The 26,871-nt window shown below is 40.5% G+C and overlaps 1 protein-coding gene across 2 annotated transcripts in view; it reads right to left on the reverse strand.

Annotated features, from left to right (window-relative positions):
- lmo1 (LIM domain only 1) overlaps positions 1-26,070 on the reverse strand; it is a 64,673-nt gene extending 38,603 nt beyond the window's left edge. The window contains exon 1 of one of the 2 annotated variants that reach the window (XM_088334385.1): positions 25,496-26,070. In XM_088334385.1, the coding sequence (XP_088190511.1) occupies positions 25,496-25,517 (22 nt within the window). In that variant the 5' untranslated portion in view covers positions 25,518-26,070. The remainder of the gene's footprint in view (positions 1-25,495) is intronic. The other variant, XM_088334386.1, reaches the window with a different exon arrangement.
- Positions 26,071-26,871: the final 801 nt, after the last annotated feature.

Consider the following 26,871-nt stretch of genomic DNA (forward strand, 5'->3'; position numbering starts at 1 on the left):
GAAAAGCTCAAAAATGGGGAAGCCAAATGATCAGACCTCAGTTTGCCTTTTCAACATCTACTGAGGAAATACATTTTTGAAACGGTATAAGGATTTAGTGTTAACTTATATAAAGATGAGGTATATGAGATAGCATCTATTTTCAGACCAATACCAAGTTTAAGTCCCTAACACCATAGGAATAAAAAAGATAAAAAAACGACACCACTACACATTCATTGTATATGCTTTTCATTTGTAATTTATACATTTTGATTGTTAAGACAGTGGTCTTAGCTGTGAGCACTAATACCATAAAATAATATTCATACTGGTATTGTATCAGATACACATATTGGTAAACTGGGAGCATGGCAGCTGACAGGAAAAATATAAATGTCATTAATCTATCGGAGAAAATAAGGAAATGCTTATGTACCCACTCCCAAGTTTTTACTGTGCATTACTATTATAAAATAGCTGACCAAAGGGTGATAAAAAAACACTTCAGATTTGAAAATATGCAAATGTTTAGCATCCTAATGACTAAACCGATGAGTAAAATGTCAGTGTAATTGCTGAATAATTTACAGTTAATTAGCTTTTTTTGATGAACTAATCAATCATTTTCAGTTCTATTTTGGCACGCCTCATTGTGCAGAGGGCACAAATGAAAGGAAGTGGATGCACACTCTCCTCCACTTGATCCCAGAGGAACATCTGCTCATGATGTCACCGAGACGCTTCTGATTGTGTATTTTGTTAAAGGCCATTTTTGATCAATTAAAAGCCAGCACGCACGTCGCCCTCTGACAGTTCACGGGAGTTAAAGGATCTAGATGAGACTCAAAGGGAGGGCTGTGGTCTTTCAAGGAGGTGGAAGTTGGCCCCGGGTGGGCTTTTCCAGGGGCCCCCCAATAATTCCTCACCGCAGCTGCAGTGAATATGAGCTGCACACCACAGGAAAGCTTTGGCAAATTAGATGCCGCACGTTACAAAATGGGGGGGTGAAACGTAGCATTTGTTATTATGGTCCAAATGTTTTACCTCACTATAGATTAGGATGACTCAATATTTTAAATCAAGAACCTGGGAACTGCAAGCTTGCTGTACGTCAAATATGAAATAAATTCTCACCAGGAAAGAGTCTATCCCTTGTCAATATGTTGGTGGTGTTTAGCGATTGCTAAATTCTATTTTTGTTGATCATACAAGTGAATTACAGAGACCCCTCATTACTTCAGGCACGGTTATCGTTGGTTCATTCCTTCACGGATTTTGAATTGATTTTGCTTTTATTGTCTTTGATATCATTGTATTGTGCATTGGTTTCTCGCCGTTCTGATAGACAGCAGCCAGCGGGGACAAATTAGGGAGGAAGCTCTGTTTTGGGTGGATGTGACTGTGTGCGTGACTGTGATAGGCTTGTGTGTTCTGCCAGTCAAACAGTGGCCGGGCGCTTGAGTGGCTGCCCTCAAAACAAACTGCAGCAAAAGACCGGATAGATTTGACTGGCATTGAAAAAAAAAAATCATCAATTTAATCCAACTCTGAGGAAAGTCCGATGATTTCAACACCAGCGAGTGCTCTGTTCGGTTATTACCACGTTCCAGAGGCGACTAGGGCGGCAACAGGGAGAGGGCAACAGTGGTGCTGCTGGTCTGGCCTAATGCTATGGCTAGGCTAAACAACTCTCCCAAGCTACTGCTGCAGACACTGTATCTTGCCAACCCAAGGTCCATTAGTCATGAAACGGATGACCTGGATCTAAAACTCGTGGAAAACCGCAATGTCTGGGACGGTTTTATTTTAATCATTGTCGAGATCGATGATGATTGATTAATTTGAGAACACCTGATGCTAGCATGCAGCTAGCCAGCCACTCTCTATTTTTTTTTACACTGACAGGAGAAGCCCTCCAATTGTATTTGACTTTTGTAAGATGACAATAAAACCATCCATTCAACTGCAATTATGTGATGGATGTTATTTGTAGATCTTTAACTATTTTGTTGCTCTCCGTCAGTTGTGACGTCATCTCAAGGTAAGTTTAACTCTTGGGAGTTTTTATGAGGGTGCAACAGTACTCCATGGATTTTCACTTTTTGCGAATGGTTCCGGTCCTCACTGACCGAGAAACAGATGAATATCTGTATTTAAGGGCTCATTATTCAAAAGTACTTGGTACCTACATTGAAATAGAAAAATAACGAATCTGATAAAAGTACCAAGAGCAATCAAAGGGACACTGTGTAGAATTTGACCGTAGACGTCGTTGTGAAGTGCAGGGCTCAAAAAACTATGGCCGGCGGGCTATATCAGACCCGCCTACGGATTTAATCCAGCCCGCGAGACAATGCTGAGGGAATCGTTAAAAATAAACAAGCCGCTTATCGTCAAACAGTGACTTGCAGTTTTTATTATTTTCACTCAATGTCGCCAAAGCCATGGGCGATTCTGCCTATTGTAGCTGTATATGCTGACTACCATTTATCAAACGGATGTTACTTGATGTCAAAAAGAAGTCTTTGTTTAAAAGGCAATATGATTGCACTCACGGAGATATCTTAGCATGCGTCCATGTGTAATATAAGAAATATTTTTTTAATAGCGCTCATGGACAATATTCAAATGCTCGGCTGCATTTTTCTTTAAATGCTTTTGTTTGTATTAATTTATCAGGATAATAGATAAATTGCAGTAAAACACTTCTGAAGTACATCAAATAAAGACAAGAGTGTATGCAGTTTTATTACTTTGATTCTCCGTAGTTTGCAGTCTTATGTGTGCTTTTTAGCACTACACAAGACGGCGACATCTAGAGGTCAAATAATACACACTGTCCCTTTAGGGTGAAACAAAATGGGTAGAAACCAGAATACTTTCTTTTGTAATTTGAAAAATGAAAAATGCACTTGGAAATGTCTTGACACGTTTTTTATTTTGTATTTTGTCTTGAAAGGGAAAAAATAGGATCTAGATATATGTCAAATGACCACTGCAAAGTAATTATTTCATGGTCTTACGAAACAAAGTTGTGCTACGTAGAACCAAATCATAAACTTGCTTATTTGAGGCAAATAGTTAGTTCTTATATTTTTATACAAAACAGACTTGAATCATTTACAACCCTGGTATCAGAACTCATCAATTTTTCTTTTGTTGAGTGCTTAAACAGCCATTGTGTTTGTCTGAAATGTCCTTCTGTGTGAGTGGTCAGTACATGCACCAATAGTTAAATGTGGAAAGCAAGTTTTAAGAGCTGTACGGATTTTGTAACTTGTTTTAGTCGTCCACTGTCTCCTGGCTTGTATCATCATTGCAGCATATTTCATGCTACACACATTTCTTGTTACACTAACAAAAAAATAGTCAGGAGGAACGAGCATGACGCCACACTCCAGCACTTACCCAACCCATTCTTATTATCTAAAGTGGTCCGCCCCAAACACCTTTGCTCAATGTAAGACAAAAGCAGATAGGCTCCGTGAAAAATAAAGCATAAGGTCTCTTTGAACTTAGTTGGGCATTGTTTACACATACTTAATAGATAAAATGTTTTGAATTTTTTAAGGACACCTCAAAGGATGGACTTTAATTTTAAATACTTGAAATTTTAAGACTTAAATAATTGATATTGTTTTCACAGTTGCTATCTGTAACGTATCAAAAACGGTGCCAGAAGTGCTAAGCTTGCATTAGAACAAAAGCCAATTGAGATAAAATGAAAAAATAGCAATGGATCAAATAAATTTAGGGCGGCACAGCGGCTGAAAAATTAGCGCGTCCGCCGCACAGTTCTGCCGTATGGCAACAAATCCAGCTAACAACCTTCCTGTGTGAAGTTTGTATGTTTTTTCTGTGCTTGCGATTGTTTGCTCTGGGGACTCGATTTTCTTCCCAAATTCCAAAAACATGCATTTCCGGTTAATTGGGCGGTCCAACTTTTCCTTAGGTGTGAATGAGCGAGTAAGTTGTCTGTCTCTGTGTGCCCTGCAACTGGCTGGCAACCAGTTTAGGGTGTCCCCTGCCCATTGCCCGAAGACGGCTGGAATGGGCTCCAGCACCCCAGCGACTCTACTTAAAATAAGCGGTGCAGATAATGGAATGGGTAGATCAAATTTACAAACACTGGATAACAATGATAACTAGAGAACTGAACGCCTTCCATTGAACAATATTTGGAAGGTAAAGTCAGTACTGTAATACAATTAAAGTAAAAATGTCTCTCATTGACTCTGTTGCCATAGTGACAATGGATTTACAGGTTTCTGTTCAGGAACAGTTATATGTTTATATTTCTGTTTGCAGCTTGTTGCTCTCCGCAAAGTAACCTTTTTTGATGTTTTTTTTTTTATTGTAAATTGGTGATGTTGCCAAAGTGACAGACCACTTTACCAGTCAAATTACACCAGGCATTGTTCGTTTTGAAAATTACGTCCACACCTTGCTGTGCTTCCTGTCCGTCGCTGTCATTTTTAGCTTCTGGAAGGTGAAAAACTCAGGCATAAACTGAGACAGTGGCTGAGGGTGCTTGGTGAGAGAGTAAAGGGCTGCACTACCTACATAGTGGCACTTTGAGGAGGTTGGTGGAGGAGTAAATCATTGATCCAAGGGCAATAATATTGATTCAATTCAGGTACTTGCTTTGTATAAACAATATTGATATTTAAATACATCCGCCCACCCGCAACAGTCATGTTTTGTATTCCGGTTTATCGTAGATGAGATGTTGAGCACACAATGAATTCCTGATAAACCAGTTTTATATGCTAAGCATGAACAGATTTCAGTACCATAGAGCCAATATTGCAACTGCCAGGCTAATTGGAGCTTTTTAGGGTTTTGTCCTTGCAGCCAATTGTGGGGCACGTCTACGACAGCGCACAATCAAACCAATGCGTGGACCCAAGTGTCTGCTCCCAGCGTTAATGGGGAGCTCATGCAGATGTCTTGCCATTGTGCCCATGAATCACCCTTCTTTCAACGGGCTTCTGTCATTGCTGTAATTGAGCCCAGGGAAAAGCCAAGACAAAAACACAAGACATCTGTTAATAATAACTGCTTCAAAACACAGGCCACTTGACAGTGGTCTGATGAGTACGTTTGCTATGATAAGTCTGATAAAGAGTACTGAATCACGGCAGGATTTATACTCCTTTAGTTGCGCAATAAAAGCACAGAAAATCATCAACATACGGAGGCATTTGCTTTGACGCATGCCAAAAAATGGCATTGGATTTCCACAGAGCTTGAGACTATATTCAATTTCATACTGTGGATATTAAGCATTTAGAATGATTTGAACATTTTGAAATATGGACAATTCAAATAATAATCAAGTTTTATTTTTCCCGAATTTTTCTTCAGTGCTGGTTTTGCCCTCATAGGCTTGTATGCCTTCCATTGCTAAAAATCCCACTAGCATTAGCAGTTAGCCAAGGGGTGGGCAAACTTTTTGATTGGTGGGCTAAATTGGGTTAAAACATTGGCAGAATAACCAGGGCAGGAGGGAAAATATTGATTTGCTTTTTTTTTTTGATCTACTCATCTAGTCTGCAATCCAATTCTTTTGGAATACATGAGGAAAAAAGTACCAGTAATTTAGGCCTATCTAAATCTGATTATCTGTTCTTTTTTGTAAACATTCCAAAAAATAAAAACAATGATTAAGAGTGGCTTGAATTTTTTGAGGAAAGCAGTGTTGCATTTATGAAATAAACCTGTAGACGTTTTAGTGTACATTTTATACTTGATTTCTTTAAATATGTAAATAGATGCATGCTCCTCCTGGACATCTAAAACTCTCGCCTCACCTGCAAAGCAACCAGGATTGCATGTGACCTACTGCTGTCATGGAAAAGACTGCAGGGCCTCAAAGCAAGAACCAGTAGGCTTAAGGACCTTTTTTTTTTTCAATAAATTTGACAAATGTCTTGATAAAATGAGAAAACTGTAGGCAGCTATTTAGATGTTAGGGACAAGATTGGCACAAAATCAACACATTTTTATTATTAGTACCATTTTATACATATTATCAGTATATTCTTCACATTTGGCAGGCCGTATTAAAAATGTCTGACAGGCAACTAGCGGAGAAAGTCAGACCACCCCTGAGCAAGCCCCTAGGAGGCTAATATTAGCACACCTTAGCATTGAGTGCGAGGGTCTTGATTGCATACATACTAGGCTCATGTACAGTAGGTGTGCTGTTTTACTGGCCAAATGATTAATCAAAAATGAAACCCTTTTGATTTCTTATTGTCGGTTAAAATGCTTGTTTTGTCTCTCTTGTATTTACAACTTATAGAAGAGAAGGACATTCACGATGCAAAAAATGGCTCTGCAAAAGCGCTGCAAACATTTAGTACAATTTAACATACAAACTACACAAAAAAACAGTACACACAATTGCAGTAAAATGAATGAATGGACGAATGGTCTCTATTGTCATTAGACAATGGTAAAACAAAATTAGAAGGCTTCTCCATTTCAAAAAGCGATGTGGAGAGCAGCTGGCTAGCATCAGGCATACTTGGACTGAGCCAGGTCTCTGTGATAATTAACGTACAAGCGGTTTCTCCCAAGTTGTAGCTCCAGGTCATATATTTCATGGGTAATGGATCTGGCGTTGGTGAAAAACAAGCTTGGCAGAGGTAAGAACATGGTTGGAGCAGTAGGCCAGACCTACAGCACAGCTATTCCTTTCTTTCCCGACGCCCCCTTAATCCCTTTCTGGACTTGATAACATTCCAGGGAGCACCCAATCTGATCAGCATTTCTTTCCACTCTTATGACTTTCCTCAAAGTCCGATTTATTTGATAAATGAATTCTTTTTTAATGTAATGAGCCGCTAAAATACTAGCTACAGCCGTGCATCGCAGTTTGTTTAGGGTGTGTTGACACATTGACCTGTGCGCCCGCATACACCAGTCTATTACAGACACAAACACAGACATTGTAATTATACATAATGTTGTTTAAAAAATACAAAGGAATCTGCAAAAATAAGAATTGCATATCGCATTTTTATTGATACAAAAACCTGGAATTTTATTTTGGGGCAACATTCCTCATCTGTCATTCTGTTTTATCTATTTTTCTCCTAAAGCTTTTCTGTAAGAGTCCTCTATGCAACTGTACGGCGTTTCCAGATGGTGCCGTATGAATGCCGGGGTCTGTGAGGTGATCTCTGGGACTATATGCTGGCTATGATTACAACATAATTAACACCCATGGTAAGTGGGAGTGGTGGATAGGGGGTGGCGGGTGTACTGTTCATTAACAAGATGCACTCTCTCAAACTTTGCAGCTCGCCACAGCTAATAAGCCCCAGTGAAACGGAGCCCGGCCTTCCCTGGCGTTGACCCCGGGGCTGGCTGGGATAAGGGAAGGTTTTGTCTCCCGGAATAATTGCTCTTTTCACACGTTACAAGTGTCCTGACCCCCACTGTCTGCAGCCACTTTTCCGAGCATAATTACTCCTGATCCGCTCCAAATGAGTCAGCCGCATTAGAGCTGCAATAACACTGGCCCGGCTACAAGCGCGGCACGGGGAGTCTAGGCAGAGCGGCCCGGAACAGGACCGCCTTTTCTCCCGTTTCCATCACGTCAGAGGCAAATTTTTTCGACTTCAAGTCAGCGCTAAAGGCTTACAGGCGGCGTTGTTAACTCCTGGTGATCGCCAAACATTGCGGTTTGGCTAAAGACTCCGTCCCAATTAACGGAATAACTTCATTAGGGTGTGTTTTTATTTTATTTTTTTCACTTTTCAGCTCCTATTATTTTTAATTTATTCACATGGGGTTAATTAAAAGAAATGTATCACAGAAATATGCAACAGCTTTCTAATTAAATTCATTGCGCCGTTTTTTCCACCTCACACGTAAAACTGGCAGTTTCCAAATTACAACAGACGGTGACTTGTTCCCTGCTTCGAGGAAGGGGAAAATATGGCTAAGCAAGGTAAGCTGTCAGGAAAGATTGAGAGAAGAAGCAGAGGAACAGATGAAAGGATAGCAAACGTTTACTGTACACATTCTTCTGGCTCCATCAACAACTCTTGAAAGATGGAGGAAGTCATTTATCCAAAAGGAAGCTAAACATTGAGACTAGCATCCAGTAAATTAAAGATGCTGATTTTGTTAATGAGTTCAAATTTCTGGACCACTGTAATGGGCTTAATATGGGGCCATAAGAAAGGTCTTGTCCTGTGTATACGCGTGAAAGAGAGAGTTAGAAATGTATTTTAAAAAAGCGTTATTTCATTAAAATATTATGATTTGTTAGGAAACACATTGCAGTAAATATCGAATAATATAACTATCCTTCCATTTTCTGCACCATTTATCCTCACTAGGGAACCCATTACAAATATCTTCAGGCAGTGGGCAGGGGACACCCTGAACTGGTTGCCAGCCAGTCACAGGGCACACAGAGACAAACAACTCACTCTCTAAGTCATACCTAGGGACAATTTGGACTGGCGAATTAACCTGACATGCATGTTTTTTGAAAACCGGGGAAAACCCACGCAGGCACAGAGGGAACATGTAAACTCCGCATGGGGAGGCTGCGGTAGCTGGAATAGAACCCTAGACCTCTGCACGGTTGGGTTGTGCGCTAATCACGGAGCCGCCGTGCCGCCATCATATAACTAAATTATGAAATAAAATATTAGTTTAATAAGCAAAACAATATTTGTTAATCCTTTTCAACAAAGTCTTGTCAGAAAATACATCAAATTCTTTGCGCCGCAAAGTAGACGACAGACAGAACCTGCGATTTTGAAAGCAATCGTTAGCACAAGATTGCTTTGAATTGGAAAACCAAATCTCACCGGTGATGGTGTGATCTACAAAGGACAAAAAACTTGATCTTGACAAATCTTGGCCAGGTTTTCTTCCCTCTCAGGAAAATTCCTCGATTCCTTCGACGATTGAAAACATCGTTCATCTGAATGGCGAGGTACCTCAGACCAAGAATCCAAGAAAGATCTGATTCATCATAAAGCTTCACATCAAAGTCCCGGTAGAAACATGAATATTCCTTTAACCTTGACTGTGTACTCATGAACATAGAAAAAACAGTGATACCCATGAACTTGGGATCCGCTGAATTTGAAAACATCTGAATTCTGTATTCTTTGCTTATTTAATAAACCTTCTTGTAATTTATTTGAATTGTCATTGAAATGTGTAGTCTATTATTGTGTGACTTCAAATTCTGACACAAAAAAGATTAACCTTAATTCAGTGTACATAAATGTAAATTTTGCAACTAATAATTGGTTATCAAACGGAATAAGTGGTCGGTCATCAAATTAAAATTGAAATAAAACAGGGTTAGTAAACCAAGATTAACCAAATTTATCATTTCTCATCTAACACGTTATACCAAATTAGAGTGATATTTACTATCACAGTTCACAAATCCCTTATCCACCACCGCCTGTGGTGAATTTCGGGCCAGTACAGCCTGGTGGTGCCCATTTTTTACTATATTTTCTGTAAAAAACCTTCAATTGTCATTTTCATTTATTGTTTTGTTCAGTGTTCAATAAATTTCCAGCTTTTGTTCAAATTCATTTTGACTTTAGTGTTTCGTCTATTCATTTTACCACTCACCAAACCTAGAAGTAGTCCAATAGATTTTCCCCCCTGCCTAATAGCATTGGTGCTACACTTGACACCAGCAATTTGATTTATTTTGGAAAATAATGATCAGCATCATTACATATTTTATCACATGACCTGGTCCAAATCAACAACTAAATTGTGATTAATTTATCTTTGAAGAGACTTTGCAATAACTGATGACTAGATGTTAATGTATGTATGTGTGTAGTGCAATTAAAAACGAGTGCTACAAAAAACAAGGACAATTACCAACTACGGAGACTTTAAGTAACCAAACCGCAGCATTTTGGTCTCATTTTATTCCCAAGCTTTTCAAGATGGCAGTTAATCATTGAAGCTCCCTCCCTTATGTTGAGTCAAATAAATACATATTTTTGTTCTACAACAATATTAAAAAATGTACGTTTTCATGATAGTTCGTATATTTTTACTTGTTATTATTCAAATTAATGATTTTTTTTCTAATTCATGATTTTTTTTACCACTAGGAGGCTCTGAATTCTACACAAAGTCCTTGTTGAACTATTATTTTTGAATGGAAGTTCTGTTGTAAAGTAAGGAACTAAAAAAACAAAAAATCTGATTATACAACATAATTTACGTAAACGGATGAAAAATCCTCTTTTGCAGCTCTCAATTATTTTTTTCCACATTTATAACAGTAATGATTTTTTTTTCAGATATAAAATATATCAAACTGTTATAAATTAAAGAAAATCTGTATTTAATTATAATTTATTTTGTCACAAGTGTAACAAGTCCACAGGTACAGTATCTTAAGGATTGGGTTATGATTTTATGGTGGCACTTATAGTTTTTAATTTATTTTCAATGTACACTAAAGCTTGGTGTAATTATTTATTTGATCAATTAAATAGGGTCGAAAAAACATATCCCTTTACCTTAATTCTTAAAAAAGATGAACACCACAGGTTGGTGTTGTGCTGAATTATTAAAAATAAAAGAAATAAGATATTTAAGACAGTTTATTAACACATCGGCCTGTAAAGGACATTCACCAAACACTATATCAAATTTTGTCAAATGTAGTATTTTTTTTTTCTCTCCAGTGAAGAACAGCTGTTACTGTGGTTTCCCCAGTTCAGGAACAGTGCAATGTTGTCTGTTGTTACCTATATTTAGTGTTGATGAGGTATGCGTATTGTCTTTGCAGCCTTTTAAGACTTCCTGTGATTATGGGCTATACAAATAAACATGAATTAGATAGATAGATAGATAGATAGATAGATAGATAGATAGATAGATAGATAGATAGATAGATAGATAGATAGATAGATACTTTATTCATCCCCGAAGGGAAATTCACATTTCCAGCAGCATCCCTGAGCTGAGAACAGTACAATAATAAAGCCAAAAGAATGCAATATACAAATACCCAGTGTGACGTGAAAGCCAAAAGAATGCAATATACAAATACCCAGTGTGACGTGCAAATGCCCACTGTAATTGACTTGATAACAGAAGCCTCTGCAAAAAAAGTAAAGTGGAAAGATGGAATAAAACGGTTTATTGATCTGCACCAGCAACCTGAGTTTTTAAAGTATATGTATTTACGATAATGTCAGCCGTATTCATGCAACTATTTTCCTTTGAGGAACAAACTGAACAGAGCCAATTCAGGTCACTCCAACACAAAGATCATTTTCTTGCCCAGGAACTGTCAGATGCTTAAAGCATTGTAGCTGACAGGTGTCCTGCTACAAATCTCACCTCTTTTGTCACATGTTTGAGTTTAGACCTCAATGACTTCAGCCAAATACTATCCTAGTCGACGTTAAAAATGCATTTAGATAGGGATTCAATTATCCTTCAAAAGTTTGTGTCACTTACGAGGCTGGGAAGTCGCAGAAAAATCGTTCCCACTTTTCAGCAATTACTGCACACTTATTATTGCAAAGGAAATGCTAGGAGACAGGTGTGTCATTCAGGGTCCTCAATGTGTCAAAGTGAGTGGGGGGATTGGGTGGGGAAGAAGACCAAGAGAGGCACTTTAATACTGAATAATGCAGATTCCCCACAGCGGGCAGTCATTTAACTGCATGGGTTTCTAACGTCATCCAAATGCATACTTGCACACCTGATGATGTAAAACTGGAGAGAAAACTTGAGTGAACATTCAGGAAGATGCTCATGAGGATAAGGGAGGAATTGTACTGGACAACAGGCAGCCCCCTTAAAGTTATTCACAAAGACCAACATTTATTTTTTCAATTAGGCACAGTTCCTCCCCACAATGATGACAATATGTTGCATAATATCCCACGCGCCGGGGGACTTGAGAACTCTAGTCTCGAAGTTTACCTATCTGAGTTGTTTTTTTTAGAGTTTTGTCATAATTGAAGGGATCCATCACTTTCAACATGACGATTCCCATTAACACAACGTGTGGGAAAGCACCCTAAGAGACGGTGAGGAAGTGAACAACGATTGCATCCTGCTCATTTCTGCTAAGAGGAATTGGAACGTGTCCCCCATGTTGCTGGGGGCCTTTTGAATGTTTTGCCTGAGTTGCGTACTTCAACCTCAAAAATTTGCCAGAGGTTAGTTTACCTGCCTCCATATGGGCGTAAGTTCCTTCTTTGCCTCCGCCTCCTATTAGGTAGGCAAATGTGACTCGTTTGTGTTTTTAAGCAGATTTCTCATGCTTGGAATAATATTCCCCGTTTAGCTACTCGTTAGTATCAGGGATGGGAAAGGCTTCCTATTTTGTTTGCTTCTGATTAGCCCTCTTTAGCAACACACAGTGATGTTTGACCAGCTAGCTGGCTAGCCTATTGTGTCAATTGGTTTATCCCCTGCTGGTTTCGTAGCCTGGCTACTCACTGTGTGTTTTTTTGCCCACCAGCCTAGCTTTTATCTGCAAAAACTGCGACAGCTTTTTGTTGATCAGCGCCGGTTAGTCCATGCAACTTCTCAATGTTTTATTTTTGCCAGTTAGCCTCTTTTTGGCTGCTCGGCCTTTGTTGTGTTATTACTGCGTCCACCTGCGACACCACACTTAGGCATTGCCCACAAAACTTACCAAAACTTGGCTCAAAACACTCAAAACCTCTTTGACGAATTAACATGTAAGCCAATATAGTGATTGGCTTGTCAGGGTGCCGGTGTTCTTCACATGATGCCACAGCTCAGGAGTTCAAAGACGAGACTGGCTGTCTTCAAAACGTATGTTTTTTTTTTGGGGTGGACCCAAGTGGGAGAAGCAGGAACTGAGGCAGGGGTGCTCAAAAAGAGGGATGGTATTTATTTACAAAAATCAGGAACAAATTAACAAACACACAAGCACAAACAAAACGAATGACACGTCTAAACATGACAAAGTCCAAACCAGAAACAAGGACTGAAATGGTATGGTATGATAACCTCAAGGAACAAAGTAGCAAACTAACAGGTAGGCACTAAACCATTAACAAAATGCCCAAACCTGAAAAATTTACAAAGAAAACCTGATGTAGCAATGACAGAGGAAATGAAAATGACTTGACCACGTGTGCTGTCAAAAATGTAATATAAAGATACAAAAAATACAAACAGGAGGACACATGTGATGATTGGATACACCAGTGCCCAGTTCCAAATTCAGTTGGTGCCCTCTGGTGGAAGGATTCGTTTTTTTTCAGTCAATGCAATAAGAACAACACATCAACGGTGCTCACTCTTTGATGTTACTCACTTAATTACTGACACAATCACCTTACATATTCAAGTCAAGTCAAGTCATGTTTCTTTGTATAGCCCTTAATCACAAGGAGTCTCAAAGGGCTTCACAGACCAAAGAATGTCAACACCTAATGTGTAACTTTGTTTTTCAGTACAATGCTTTATCATTCAGCCTGCTTTAATAGTCTTTAGTTTTCAATATTTCAATAGTTCCCGGTATCACACTGCAAAGAAGTATATTGCCTGATCTGCACTTATTCTTCCTAATTATACTGTATTCTTAAGTGGTTCTTTTGGTATAAAATAAAATAAAAAAGACTATTGAAGTGAGTGAATTTGGCAAGATGCAGATAATTACAGTATTCTCACCTTAAAAGTTGTTATCTTATCAATGTAAGATGTATATTATGTTACATTAAGTTAAAGAAACAAGTTAAGATTTTAAAACGTATAGATAAATGAAAAACGTTTTCTACCAAATAATAAATAATTTTACTATTTTTTTGCAGTTTAAGTAAAATTTATTATGAATATTAGTTAACCATGCTATTATTTTGCAATTTCCAATGTTCCCACAAAGTTCAACATTTGAGGAGTTCTCAATTTTATTAAAAATTTTCAAACATTTAGAGTATTCCCGAAATACCTATTAACAGTCAGTTGTTTAAATGCTCGATTCTGGGAGAGAGACACTTTTTGTTTTGGTAAAAAGAGAATGTAAAAGTTACAATAATGGATTAAATGGATGGTTTAATAGGAATTGTTCATATCAAAAGGTTTATTATTTGGTATCAGCAAATACCTGAAAGGTGACTAATTTTACCGGTGATGTCATCAGTGACAGCTTGTGTATTAGATCGACTGAGAATGTAAACACGAAGCACGTACAGAAGGGAAATAAACCCAGTCCAATTGTAAACACTGTTCTCCTGGCAAATCATTCAGCAACTTCATTAGAGCCAATTGTTTTTATTCAATTCAAAACAATTTAACCCAATCAAATGCACGAACAAAAACTCACATTCATAATTTAGAATAGTGTGTGTTGTGTGGTCATTTGCATACACATTTGTATCAACAAAAATAACCTATTTAGTGTTGATTCAATCAGCAACTTCCATCTCCAAACCCCGATGGAAGAACGCTAACGGGTTCAAAACTTACATCTTAATCATCATTTTTAATTTGATGTTCGAGATTTGATTTAGTGAAGGTCATCCTAGGAGAGATTAAGTCTCAGCATGTTTGCTTTTTGATGAGCCAAGGCACCCAAGGGTGGCACGTTTACCAAGAAGATTGCTGTATGATTTAATAAAAGTCAGATCCCGCCGTGTTCATTGCTTTAATTCTCATTAGGAATAAACTTTAAATGTGCCGTCCTTCATTGGAATAGATGAATATGTCATTTTGTTTGTCTAAGGTCTTAGACAGAAAGGTCAGGGTGAAGTTGGAATTAAACTACCAGGATTATAAGAGTGGTGTAATGACCTGCGATGACTCATCTCAATTTCTTCTATATGTTGTACAGTGGTCAGTAGTGAGCACGAGCAAAATAAAACAGAAAGGCACAAAACGGTATTTTACCATGTTTGTGATAGCTGAAACTATATGGACTATTTCAGCTTGACCCAGTGCCATGAAATAGGTTTTCCTGCCTCAACAGTTCTTGGGCTTTGGTGGAATTATCAGAATTCTAACTGAAAGGGAATGTCAGTAAGGCTAAAAATGGTTGTTAAACTTCCCAATCACAAGGTATCTACTGACGGGTGTTTTATGGTGAAGCGCGTGTCCACATGATATGATCGAATTTCAGGACTCCAGACCCTGTCTGCGACGGTTTGCAAATTAGGGACTTTTCAAATATAGATCTAAAAAAAGTTGAGGAAGTGTACATTACCATAATTTTTAGACTATTTGTTTCAAAGTTATCATTGGTTGCAAAACATACCCTGACAAAATATAAAAGAAACATATATGCTTATATTATGTCACAGTCTTATGTTTGCTTGTACTTTTACTTGTACTTTTGTGCTATCTCTTTTAAAGTAAAACAAGAAAACAAGGGTAACCCTCTTTGCCGAAAATCACATTTGTCTTCCTACTCTATGGTCAAAAGTTCCATGCCATCTCATCTCATCAGCTGCACCGCTTATCCTCTGTAGGGTCGCGGGGCTGCTGGAGCCCATCCCGGCAATCATCGGGCAGTGGGCAGGGGACACCCCGAACTGGATCCCAGCCAATCGCAGGGCACACGGGGACAGACAACTCACTCGCTCATTCACACCTAGGGACAATTTGGACCGGCCAATTCACCTGAAATGCATGTCTTTGGAACGTGAGAGGAAACCGGAGTGCCCGGAGGAAACCCATGCAAGCACGGGGAGAACATACAAACTCCGCACGGTAAGGCCGGGAGCTGGATTTGAACCCACGCAGGAGGTTCCCACGACCTCAGAACTGTGCCGCACTTATATATACATACTGTTGAGGCGGGAAAACCTATTTCATGGCACTGGGTCAAGCTGAATTGACTCTTTTTGGGAGATTGATTCAGAGGAGGGGATTCCCAGCCCCCTCGCTCAACCCAACTGAGGTGTTGGGAGTCATTAGGTGACCATCATTAGTCATCATTGGTCATCATTAGTTAGTTAGCATAAAATAGAAAAAATAAAATGCCAACCCAAACCACCAAAAACATGAAAAAAGATGAGTTTACTCAAATGTGTTCAAGAAATGCAGATATTTGCATCTGCCACACAGGGACACTGATTGAGGCTGCAATAATGACTTAACCCAGAAGATGGCCTTAGCGGGTAGAACAGTTTAAAAAAAAAATAAAGAAAAAAATCTTAAATTCAGGACAGCACATTTCAGCCACCTGAAAGGAACATAAAACTTAACTCAAAAATGTCCAAACTCCCCAAGATCTGGAATGTCCAAAATACTTTTGGGGGTATCCCGCAGCTCTACTGTTTAACAACCAGAATAAATGAGCATAAAGGCAAACACGTTTATGATAAGTCGGTCAATACAGGGAATGTGCCAAGAGAAACAAGTGAGTTGCTCAATTGTGTTCTCACTACAGAAGCATCAGCACAGAACTAATTATTTCTCATACTAACGGCAAGTGACATCTACCACAGGTATACAAGCATACATTGCGGGAAGCAATCCATACTGTCGGGCTACCTGGTATTGATAAATAACACCGACTAACAATGGATGACTCACACATTTATAGTGGGGGATTTTCTGCTTGTGCAACATCAACATTCCTCCTGAGCGTGTCTGTGTTTGTTTCAGCTTGGGCGCTAATACATCTGGCACCTACAACGTGCTTTAATTGCGCTTTAAGAAGAGCTAGTCATCTCCCCGTGTTAGCAACCTTCTCTAAGCGCACGGAGAAAGGAGTATATGTATAGTTTGATTGCAACATTACGCAAACAATACTTGTTTTCTTTTAAGTTATAGGCCAAAAAGAAACACTAGTGCCCTGCTTTGAATTCAATTTCAAAACAGGCACATCTCCAAGTGGTTTATGCCCAACTTAGGCTATTGAATACATTCAAATACAATCATGCAGACACACGAGGAAAGGTACTACTTAGTTCCTTTATTCATTTACCTATTAAGATACTTTAATTTTAGACTTTTTTTGTGTAAAGGCTATTGAATATGTGCCTATGCGTTTTGTTAAATTTTTATGTTTTGTTTTTGTTAAGCTGAAGACTTTCTTACAAAATGATATTTTTTTTGTATTTTTCTAACTGTTTTTATTGATTTTTTTTTAATGAGCAACGGCCTATTTTGCTTTAATATTGAAAGCATTTTAAGATTGTGATTGCCTATAATCTGCTCAAAGTATTTTTTGGTCTAAATAGCTCTATATCTTTAAATATTCTTTTTACCAGCTAAGAGTTAGTTTTGGTTACTAATTAGGTCACCTAGCTTGATAAGCATTTATATAATGACAACTTTTCATGTTATTACTATGCTGTTACAAAGTTATTAACAGGTTATTTATTGAAAATTGAGTTAAATAGCCACTAAAAAAATAGTTTACTAGAAAATCACAATGACCCATCACTAGTGAGCTACTTTTAGAACAGGTCTGTGGACACATAAGCAGTCATTAGGGTGCACCCTGGTACCTGCGGGCACCATGTTGGAGACACTTGCTTTCACAGAATTTTTTATCAATTCCCAATTTCACATTTATTTTTTTACAAAAAAGTGACTTTTCCATAGAAAATGCATATGTTTATTTTAAAGGGTCAGTGTACTATATTTAGGGCCTCCAAGTGGTAAAAAAAAAAAAAATCGGAATTGATTTAAAAAATAAAAAAAAGCAATATTGATCTAAAAAAAGGCAAAAAATACAATAACTATAATAAAGATGTACATTTTTCAAAATGCTCATAGGTCGTTTCGGATTCATTTCCATACTTAAGCCTCATTTAGAGGCAACTCAAATATTGTCTGTCATTTTGCTGCTACGTATACCCGAAACCCAAAAATCTTGCAATACGGTGGGGGTCAAATTAAGTCTGTGTACTTCCTTGTACTATTTGGTTCATGTTTTTGGTTGCACTACACAATACAGCGACATCAGGTGGTCAAGTCAAGTCAAGTCATTTTTACTTGTATAGCCCTTAGTCACAAAGAGTCTCAAAGGGCTGCACAGGTTATTGCACAGACTATTATTATAGACTATTATTGCACCATCCCCTGATCTGAAACCAACATGAGCGCAAGGAAAAACTCAAAAACCTCAACATGAGGAAAATCAAGAAACCTTGAGAAGGGACCACACATGTAGTAATCCCCCAGGTGGTCAAATAATGTGCAGTATCCCGTAAAATAATTATGGGTTACGCACCAACTAACTATCCTTCTAAATGTGTGTTACACCTTAAATGTAACTTTTGAAAAGTGAATTATGAATAGGAGTTCTGGTGGATTTTTGAACAACTTCATTGTTAAAAAAAGAAACAAATGGTCAAGAGAACCTGTTTGAGGTATAAAAAATGTCAACATTCTAAGAACATATGGTTCTCAATTGGTCTGACCTCGGGGACCTCCATCTCACCCTAATTACAGGAAGCAATCAAATAAAGAAAAACCCTTTGATTTATTGAATAAAAGGATTGTGCAGTTTGAACAAAATATATTCACTTTAAGTAAAGAGACAAACAACACCAAAACTACTTCTAGTCATAACATTCCCAATGCTCAATTACCTATTTTTTTTTAATTTAATCAAAAATGCTTCACTGTCTTCAAGATACACGTGTAAACAAACTTTATCTGTCTTTTTGTGTGTTGTGAAATAGGTCAACTTGTATTTGCAGGTAATTATTACCATTTACTGTTAAGGAGTTTAAAATCCTCTCCGGTATTGTTTTTATTCCTTAACATTATTTTTTTAATGTAAATGTAAATGGTCTGCATTTATATAGCGCTTCTCAAGTCAATGAATACGTCCCAAAGCACTTTCCAATGTGCTTCACACGTTTCCCTTTTACACACTAACTAACCGATAGCAGCGATACCTGCTATAGAGGGCATAAGGGATTGAGTGTCTTACCCAAAGACACTTCGACATATAACTCGGAGAATCAAACCTGAGACCTCTTGATCCCAAGACAAGCGCTTTACCTCCTGAGCGACTGATTTATTTTTGACTATTCAGGTTGCCTTTCCTCCCTCTACTGGGCTTCCAATGGAATAGCCCTTCTTCACTGCATTGTTTTTCTTCAGTGACAGTTTGTGGTATGCTTGACTTGTTTACATAACTGTCAAATTGCTCCCTTTTTAAATGATTCCAATTCTTCTCAGTAACCGATAACAAAACTGACAGGGTTGCCATGGTGCCCAATTGGCCCCGCCCGTGTGGTGCCAGCTGCGGCTCTTTGAGAGATTGACTTTCTGTTTATATAAAGCTCAGCGCTCTCTTGCTTCAGTGTCAGCCCGTCAAACGAACTTCTGCCCCACAAGACGTGGGCTCTGACTTGGTCCTGTTTTCCTGTGATATCTCCAGTCCGGTATTGTTCCCGATTCTTGTTGTTCTGTTTAATTTCGGATTCCAGGTCAGTTCCTGTCTGTTTTTGTCCTGATTATTATTTTCTCCAGTTTTTGTTCCCGTCTAGTTTCTCCTGTTAATTTTCGATATCCTGATCCATTATCTACCCCGTCTGTCACTTCCTGTCTGCTATCGACTCCATCTGTCCGATATCGACTCGGGCCATTGTAATCGGTCTCGTCGGTCTTTGGCTTCCGGTCTTTCCACGCCAGACCGACTACCTAATGTGCATGACTCCCCATTTCTCGTAAAATAAAGGCTTGTGTGAGAATGTCACGCGATTGGGTCCTGTTTCTGTTCTGGTTCCTGACAGTATGGGCTGACCACAAAATGGACCCAGCGAATGCTCACACAAGCTCGGATTGGTGAGAGCTGTCAAGTGACAGCTTCTGTTCCAGCAAATTGAACAGATCGTGCGGCGTCGGCAGAAGAAATTGGCTAAGCCTACTGAGCTCGGGTCGCGTTGGCTGTCTGCAACGGCCCCGCCTCCCGGGGGCTCTCCTCCTGCCGTGCTGTCCCATCGACCCACGGACTTGCCCGCCATGGCAATTGCTGTGCCCCGAATGGGGTTTTGGGGAAAATTGGGCCCCGATCTGTCCGAGGTCCCCGTCGGCCTCTCTGCCGCGCACGTCAGCATCTCCGCCGCGGCCGTCGGCCTACCTGAATCATCCGTCGACCTGCCTGAATCGTCCATCGGCCTTCCCGTCTGCCTGCCTGGCTCGTCTGTCTGCCTGCCTGGGTCACCTGTCTGCCTGCCTGGGTCGTCCGCCTGCCTGCCTGCCTGCCTGCCTGCCTGCCTGCCTGCTTGCCTGCTGGCCTGCTCGTATGCTCGCCCGCTTGCCTGGGTCGTCCGTCTGCCGGCCTGAATCGTCTGTCTGCCTGCCTGACTCGTCCGTTTGTATGCCTGTCTGCCTGCCTGGGTCGTCCGCCTGCCTGCCTGCCTGCTTGCCTGCTCGCCTGCTTGCCTGGGTCGTCCGTCTGCCGGCCTGAATCGTCTGTCTGCCTGCCTGACTCGTCCGTTTGTATGCCTGTCTGCCTGCCTCACTCTTCCATCCACCTGCCTGACTCGTACGTCTGCCTGCACGTCCGCCTGCCCGGGTCTTCAGTCTGCCTGCCTGACTCGTCAGTCTGCCCGCTGGTCAACCCACCTGACCCGACGCCCGTCGGTCTGCCGAGCACTGTATTTTGTATTTTGGGACTTCTGGAGCCATCCCTTGAGGGAGGGGGTTCTGTCATGGTTGCCGTGGTGCCCAATCGCCCCGCCTGTGTGTGTCACGGTTGCCATGGGGCCCAATTGGCCCCGCCCATGTGGTGCCAGCTGCGGCTCGTTGAGAGATTGACTTTCTGTTTGTATAAAGCTCAGCGCTCTCTCACTTTAGGGTCAGCCCGTCAAACGAACTTCTGCCCCAAAAGACGGGGGCTCTGACTTGGCCCTGTTTTCCTGTGATATCTCCATTCCGATATTGTTCTCGTTATGGTGGTCCTGTTTAATTTCGGGTTCCAGTTTAGTTTCCGTCTTTTTTTGTCCTGTTTATTATTTCATCCAGTTTTCGTTCCCGTCTAGTTTTTCCTGTTAATTTTCGATATCTTGATCCGTTATCTATCCGGTCTGTCACTTCCTGTCCGTTATTGTCCCCATCTGTCCGATATCAACTCGGGCAATTGGAATCGGTCTCGTCGGTCTCTGGCTACCTGTCCTTCCACACCAGACCGGCTTCCTAACGTGCATGACCCCCCATTTCCCATAAAATAAAAGGCGTGTGTGAGAACGTCATGTGAGTGGGTTCTGTATCTGTTCCGGTTCTGACGACTACACAATTTAAAATAACCAAAAAAAAAGAAATATGGGGAAAACGCATAAGTTGACCAATATGTTTCTATGAGGGGGTCAAAAACCAAAGAGTATTGGTTTGGTGGTTGGGGCACATCATTAAAACATATTACCCAGACAATATGAAACCTGCCCCCTACCTGACGATGTAGACTTATTTATTCCTGCGATCATCGAACCTCCGACTTGTGCTGAAACTGTCACAACTCTCAATTAAAGTACCAGCGCAATAAAAAAGTGTGGACAGTGAAGGCATGAATTGCAATGTTAGACGAGACAGAAGGTCGGACAACGGCTACGCCACGCACTGATGACAGCTAGCCTAGCATCTCGCCCGAGGCAGTAATAAACTGGATGCTCTTACAGCTCAAGAGTGCCTAATTGAGTTTCTGCATCCTGCTGATGAGCGCATGGCTCGCTTGCTCACACATGTCTTCTTAAATTCCTCCAAGATTATGGTAAACGAATGATACGCATTTTGCTCACTTGAGGACGTGCAACAATCACGAAAGATGGGCTTCAAGAGGTTTAATGGTGACAAAGCGATATTACCTCGTATGAGAATTCAGCGGAATTAGATGTATGCTCCTCACGAAAGGGTGCACGTGTGATTTCAGGACAACAGCTCCAGTTCAACACACCTGGAGCACAACTCTCTTGCAAGGAAGAGGCAAAAATGCAATTATGACATTCAATGAATGAAAAAGTTGATCTTCATGAATAAAGAAATAGCCCAAAATGAGGATTTTTTTTTTTCGGGGGGCATCTCTGAGTGACTTGCGTGTTTGTAATATTGTTCAGGCCCCAGAGCTCACAAACCTGATGTACTGCAATTTCAATATTTGAAATGGGCAAGTTTAATTTTAAAGTGAGCGCAAACCAATAAGCTGAGAAAACAGCAAACCCCAGCAAATGACATTCCTGTGGAAAAGTGAAAAGACTTAAGGAACACATGAAAGTAATCTCCAACTGGAAATTAGAAATCAACCTCAAGAAACCAAATAACAGAAAAGAAATATTACTGTCCACTTTCTGAATCAATATACCACCGCTACAAGACAGTATTACCATGGTAACACCGGTAAAGAATGAAGCAATTCTTATTATTTCAAAATAAAAATGTGAGCCTGGAGCCCAAGGTTTATTACAGCGCCTGACAGATCACCGGTCTGTGTTCATCTGAAGGATTGCTTTTCAATCACACGCTTTATGAGTGTACACATTTTCCAGGACAGTGTGATAAGGGAGCCGTAAATTAACCAGCGCTGGGGAACCACAAACGTATAAGTCGCTGGTGGATTTGGCGTCTGCTTAAGGTCAGTCAACACTTAAACGTGCAGATGAATATTTGGGACATTCCGGAGAGGTAAACATCATTTTACAAGCGTGTTTGATTCCTTGTTCAAAGGCACCTTAGATGAACTTTATCCTTCATGCGCTGAACTACCAAAAACTCTACCGTCTGCACCTTCTTAGCTGACCCAACTCAGAGAAAAATCTCTTAGCTTTGGATTGCCTGAATACGGGTGCTCTCTTTTGTAGGTTTGATGACAGGAACCCGCAAAGAAATAATTCCAAAGTCATGGCGTACAGGCTATATCTAAAAAGAATCCATACATGATGAAACTTTTAGACTCATCCCAAACATAAGGAAATACCTGAACTCAAAATATATGAATTCAAATATAACAAGACCCAGTGGTGTGCACACGTTGACGCTAGGTGGTGCGAGAGTCCCATGCCCTCAGTATCTTCTCAAAAGTGTCATTTTGCAAAGATACTTTCGAAAAAAGTTTTATTTTATTTTTTATTTTTTCATTTAACAGTTTTCTATGGTCAATATTGACAGACAGACTGTTGATGTTTTTGTTTTGTTTTTTTACCCATCCATCCATTACCTGCACTGCTTATCCTCAGTAGGATCACTAGAGTGTTGGGACCCATCCCAGCTATCTTCGGGCAGTAGGCTGGGAACAAGCACGGGGAGAACATGCAAACTCCACACAAGAAGGTTGGTAGCTGGATTTGAACCCATGACCTCAGAACTGTGCTGCGGAGGCGTTACCCTGTCAGCTGCTATGCCGACTTTTCTTTTTTATGTCAAAGAAAAAAAAAAAAGTCCTATTAAGAATGGCATCGTGCTTTCCTTTTTAAACGTTTACAGTCGTGAGAAATGTTTTTAACACACTCGATATCTAAAATTGACCACATTTGTTATATAGACGCCTGTTGTAATAATTATTTTTTTACCAGTTGGGAACCTGATGGGGAAAAATTGGAAAATTGTTTAGCAACGTTTACAAAAAAAGATCTAATTGCCTTCAACATGTCAACACTGTCATGAGAAAAAATAATTCTCTTTTTTTTCTTTTTTCTTCAATTTTTTAACCATTATGGACTGATTACATATGCAATATGCCAAATTTTTCATAAAGCAAATAATTGCTAAAGCATTATCAAAAAGGCCAAAAAACTAACACATTGGTAAGAATGGCGTTAAAGCTGTTTTCAGATATAAAAGTGACAATATTTACAAATTAAATTTGTTTCATTACACAACAAATGTATATGCCAGAGCCCTTTTTCATCTCTGAGAACTTGTCATCCAAAATGTATGCACATTTCACTTGATTGGATCAATGTCAAAATCCAAGCAAAAAAACGATGTATTTTTTTCATGTTTGTACACAATTTGAAGCCACATTGGGATGGCCAGTTACCATCCAACAAACAAGCACCCTGCACCACTTTACCCGCCTTAAAAGGAAAACGAGGCTCCATGCAAAATGTAATTAAGAAGCCATTAAAGGCTGTCATTATGCGGCCACCCAAATACTAACCCCCCTCGACTGCACCCCAACCCTTTCCTCACCCAAACGCTGAGCGGATGCATTAGGCGAGAAGCTCGAATTGACAATCCTATAACTTTACAGCCAATAAACGTTAAGAGGAGCCGTAATGAGCCTGAGCAGATCAAGGCGGCTCGGTTGCCAAGCGGGCCCGATGGCAAGAGACGCTGGCCGGATCCAGCGAATAAAGGGTGAAGCTTTTAGGCAATGAGCAGCAGGTGATCTCAGCTTTTCTGCAAGTCCTAATGCTCCTAAAAGCCACTCTCGCTGGTTCTGTAATTGGGCATCAGTAGTTAATGTAGTATTGACTGCATTACATGCTCTTGTGCATCCTTTTCCACTAATGCCATTTGCATCACCTTGTACTTTTACCATATTGCTTAGCCAATAACTGTTAAAAGCAAATCGAATCGTTAATCATGTATAGAACTTTTAAGCCGGCTGGCATTAAAAGCAGACTATTTACAGTTTAGTTAATCTGCCTACAGTAGCCGTGCGATGCAGAAGTCGCCGTAGAGGTGAATTTATGTTTTCGCCGCAAAAATCGAATGCTTTGGTGACGCCTTAGTGAAAAGATCCACCTCTAAGAGATGGAGAATATCCATTTTCAAAAATAAATAATGGGCTACAAAAGCAACCATTAGTTCGGAGGATCAGCCTTACAAGTTGCAGGGGCTTGATAGTCGAATAACACCAAATGTTGTGTATTTATGGAGCATCTCAGCAGGTGGTCAGGGAAGAAGTCTCACAAGGGAGAAAACTTGCTCTCAAGGCGCAAAGTGCCCTTTTCAAAGCACATATACGATGTCTGTTTGAATATTAAAAGCATAACACATTAATGGATTGAATGCATTTACAGTACACTGAGCATCATTTGGAGCAGTTGGAGCTGCATGTGATAAATGCAGTGCACGTCCCCACGTCAGCTGGAATCCAAAATGGAACGTCATTAGAGAGGCGACTTGGATTTAAATTAAAATTAATTAGATTGCCTTCGCCCATTAACCCAAATACATTGAAATAGATAAGTAATGCAAGCGGGCCTATTTGGAAGGGAAAAGTGAGTGGAGGCTGCGCGGCGTTATCCATAATTTGCAATCAAGTTAAAAGCACTCTGCTGTCATGTGCCATCCCGGAGAGGTTGTCAGAGGCTGCCTGCCTCTTAACAACTTCGCCCAAGCAAAAAGCACTTAGCGGGAGACTTCAAGCTCCTGCACATCAAGTGTAAATAAACATTATCTTCTCTTTGTGCATCTGATGTGTGTGAATCTTAACTTGGAGATGCAGGACTTGGGGCTTGCACACACGCACTAATGAAATACGATTTGGAAAACTAGACTTATTTTGATTAGCGGCAGTAGCCGCCAGCCGGTTACTGGAAGATCGGGGCGAGCATCCGGGATGTGACATACAGGAGGCGGGGAGGCTACTCACCCTCTTCCTTGTCCAGCACCATGGTCCTGAGGAACGAGGAGTCCTTCCCCGGCCGATCCGTCCTTGGCTCCAGGAGGCTACGCGGCTCGCTCCTCTCGGAGCTTCTCGTCTCGATTAGCGGAGCGGAATCGACGGACGGCAAACGAACCAAAAGCAACCTTCCTCTAACAATTAGCGCGATAGTGACTACAGGATGCGCGTCTCCCCGCTCGGGATACAGCCCAAAAAGATAAAGCGCTTTGAACGACTTCCATGCGAATGAAAAGAAGCGGAGAGGCGGCGTGAATCTCGGCTAAACGTGGCGTGCAGTGCTGTGCGCGCTCGGAAATCGGATAAGGCGCACGCTGAGTGCAGGCTGGCTGAGCTCTTCTCTACGCGTCTCTTCTCCTGAATCTCACTGCACTTCCCCTCTCGCTCTCATTTGCTCCGAGACGACAACTACATTCAAACAAATCCAATTGCAAATGTGACAAAGTGCTCTCTCCTCCCGCGTGCCTGCGTCTCTGTGCGCGCCCCGCTCCGCTCTGAGCAATAAATGCGCCGCGCACGCTTCTTTGCAGCGACCCAAGGATTCCCCTGTTAATTAAATCAATTCATTATGCTCAGATCTGATTAGCAGCCCTCCCCCCTCTTTGAATCAATTATTCAATACACAAACATAATTGCTTGTGCCAGAGGTGTCTAAGTATTAGCTTATTTAACTCCAAGGACACTAATTACCCCTAGGGCAAGGGAACTTTTCTCATTAATTCTGACAAAACACAAAAGCACAGCTAAGGGAAAGAGAAAGTCTGTGTGTGCGTGCACAAGCACATGGAGCGCACGCGCGCACGTAGGGTTGTATTGATGGGCGCGTGCGTGTGCGCGCGTAAGTCAAGGAGAGAGAAAGATGAGGAGAGAGAGGGAGATGTTGCTCGCCTGCTAGACAATAAAATGCTTTCATCATTCTCCTCCTATTTTTCTCGTAGAAATAAAGTGTTTAATTGTGGTCTACTTAGCAGTTAATTAGCATCGGACACACTTTTATCATACGCGCTGCACGGTTCGACGTAGCAGATGGGCTGACTTTTTGATTAGTGCCTAGATGGGAGGTTTCATTTTCAAATCTGCTAATATAATTGTTGCCTGTCATTGCCAAGATGAAAGCGTTGCTGGTGCGTGTGCACGGGAGCCTTAAATAGCATCACTTTCCCCTTGCCCTGCAGTGACTGTTAACCAATTAATGGTGAGATCCAAGCAAGATTAGCCATTTAGGAGGAATAGAGGGACAAGAATGTTGGTTCGTCAGCAGCCAGCAGGCCGTCCGTGGTGTTAGCTTGCTCAGTCTGTCCATGCCTTCTGTTAGATTTTGCACCACATAGTTGGCATAATCAACA

This window comes from Urocampus carinirostris, chromosome 4 (genome assembly GCF_059441175.1).
Source record: "Urocampus carinirostris isolate Australia breed hairy pipefish chromosome 4, RoL_Ucar_1.0, whole genome shotgun sequence".
Lineage (NCBI taxonomy): Eukaryota > Metazoa > Chordata > Actinopteri > Syngnathiformes > Syngnathidae > Urocampus > Urocampus carinirostris.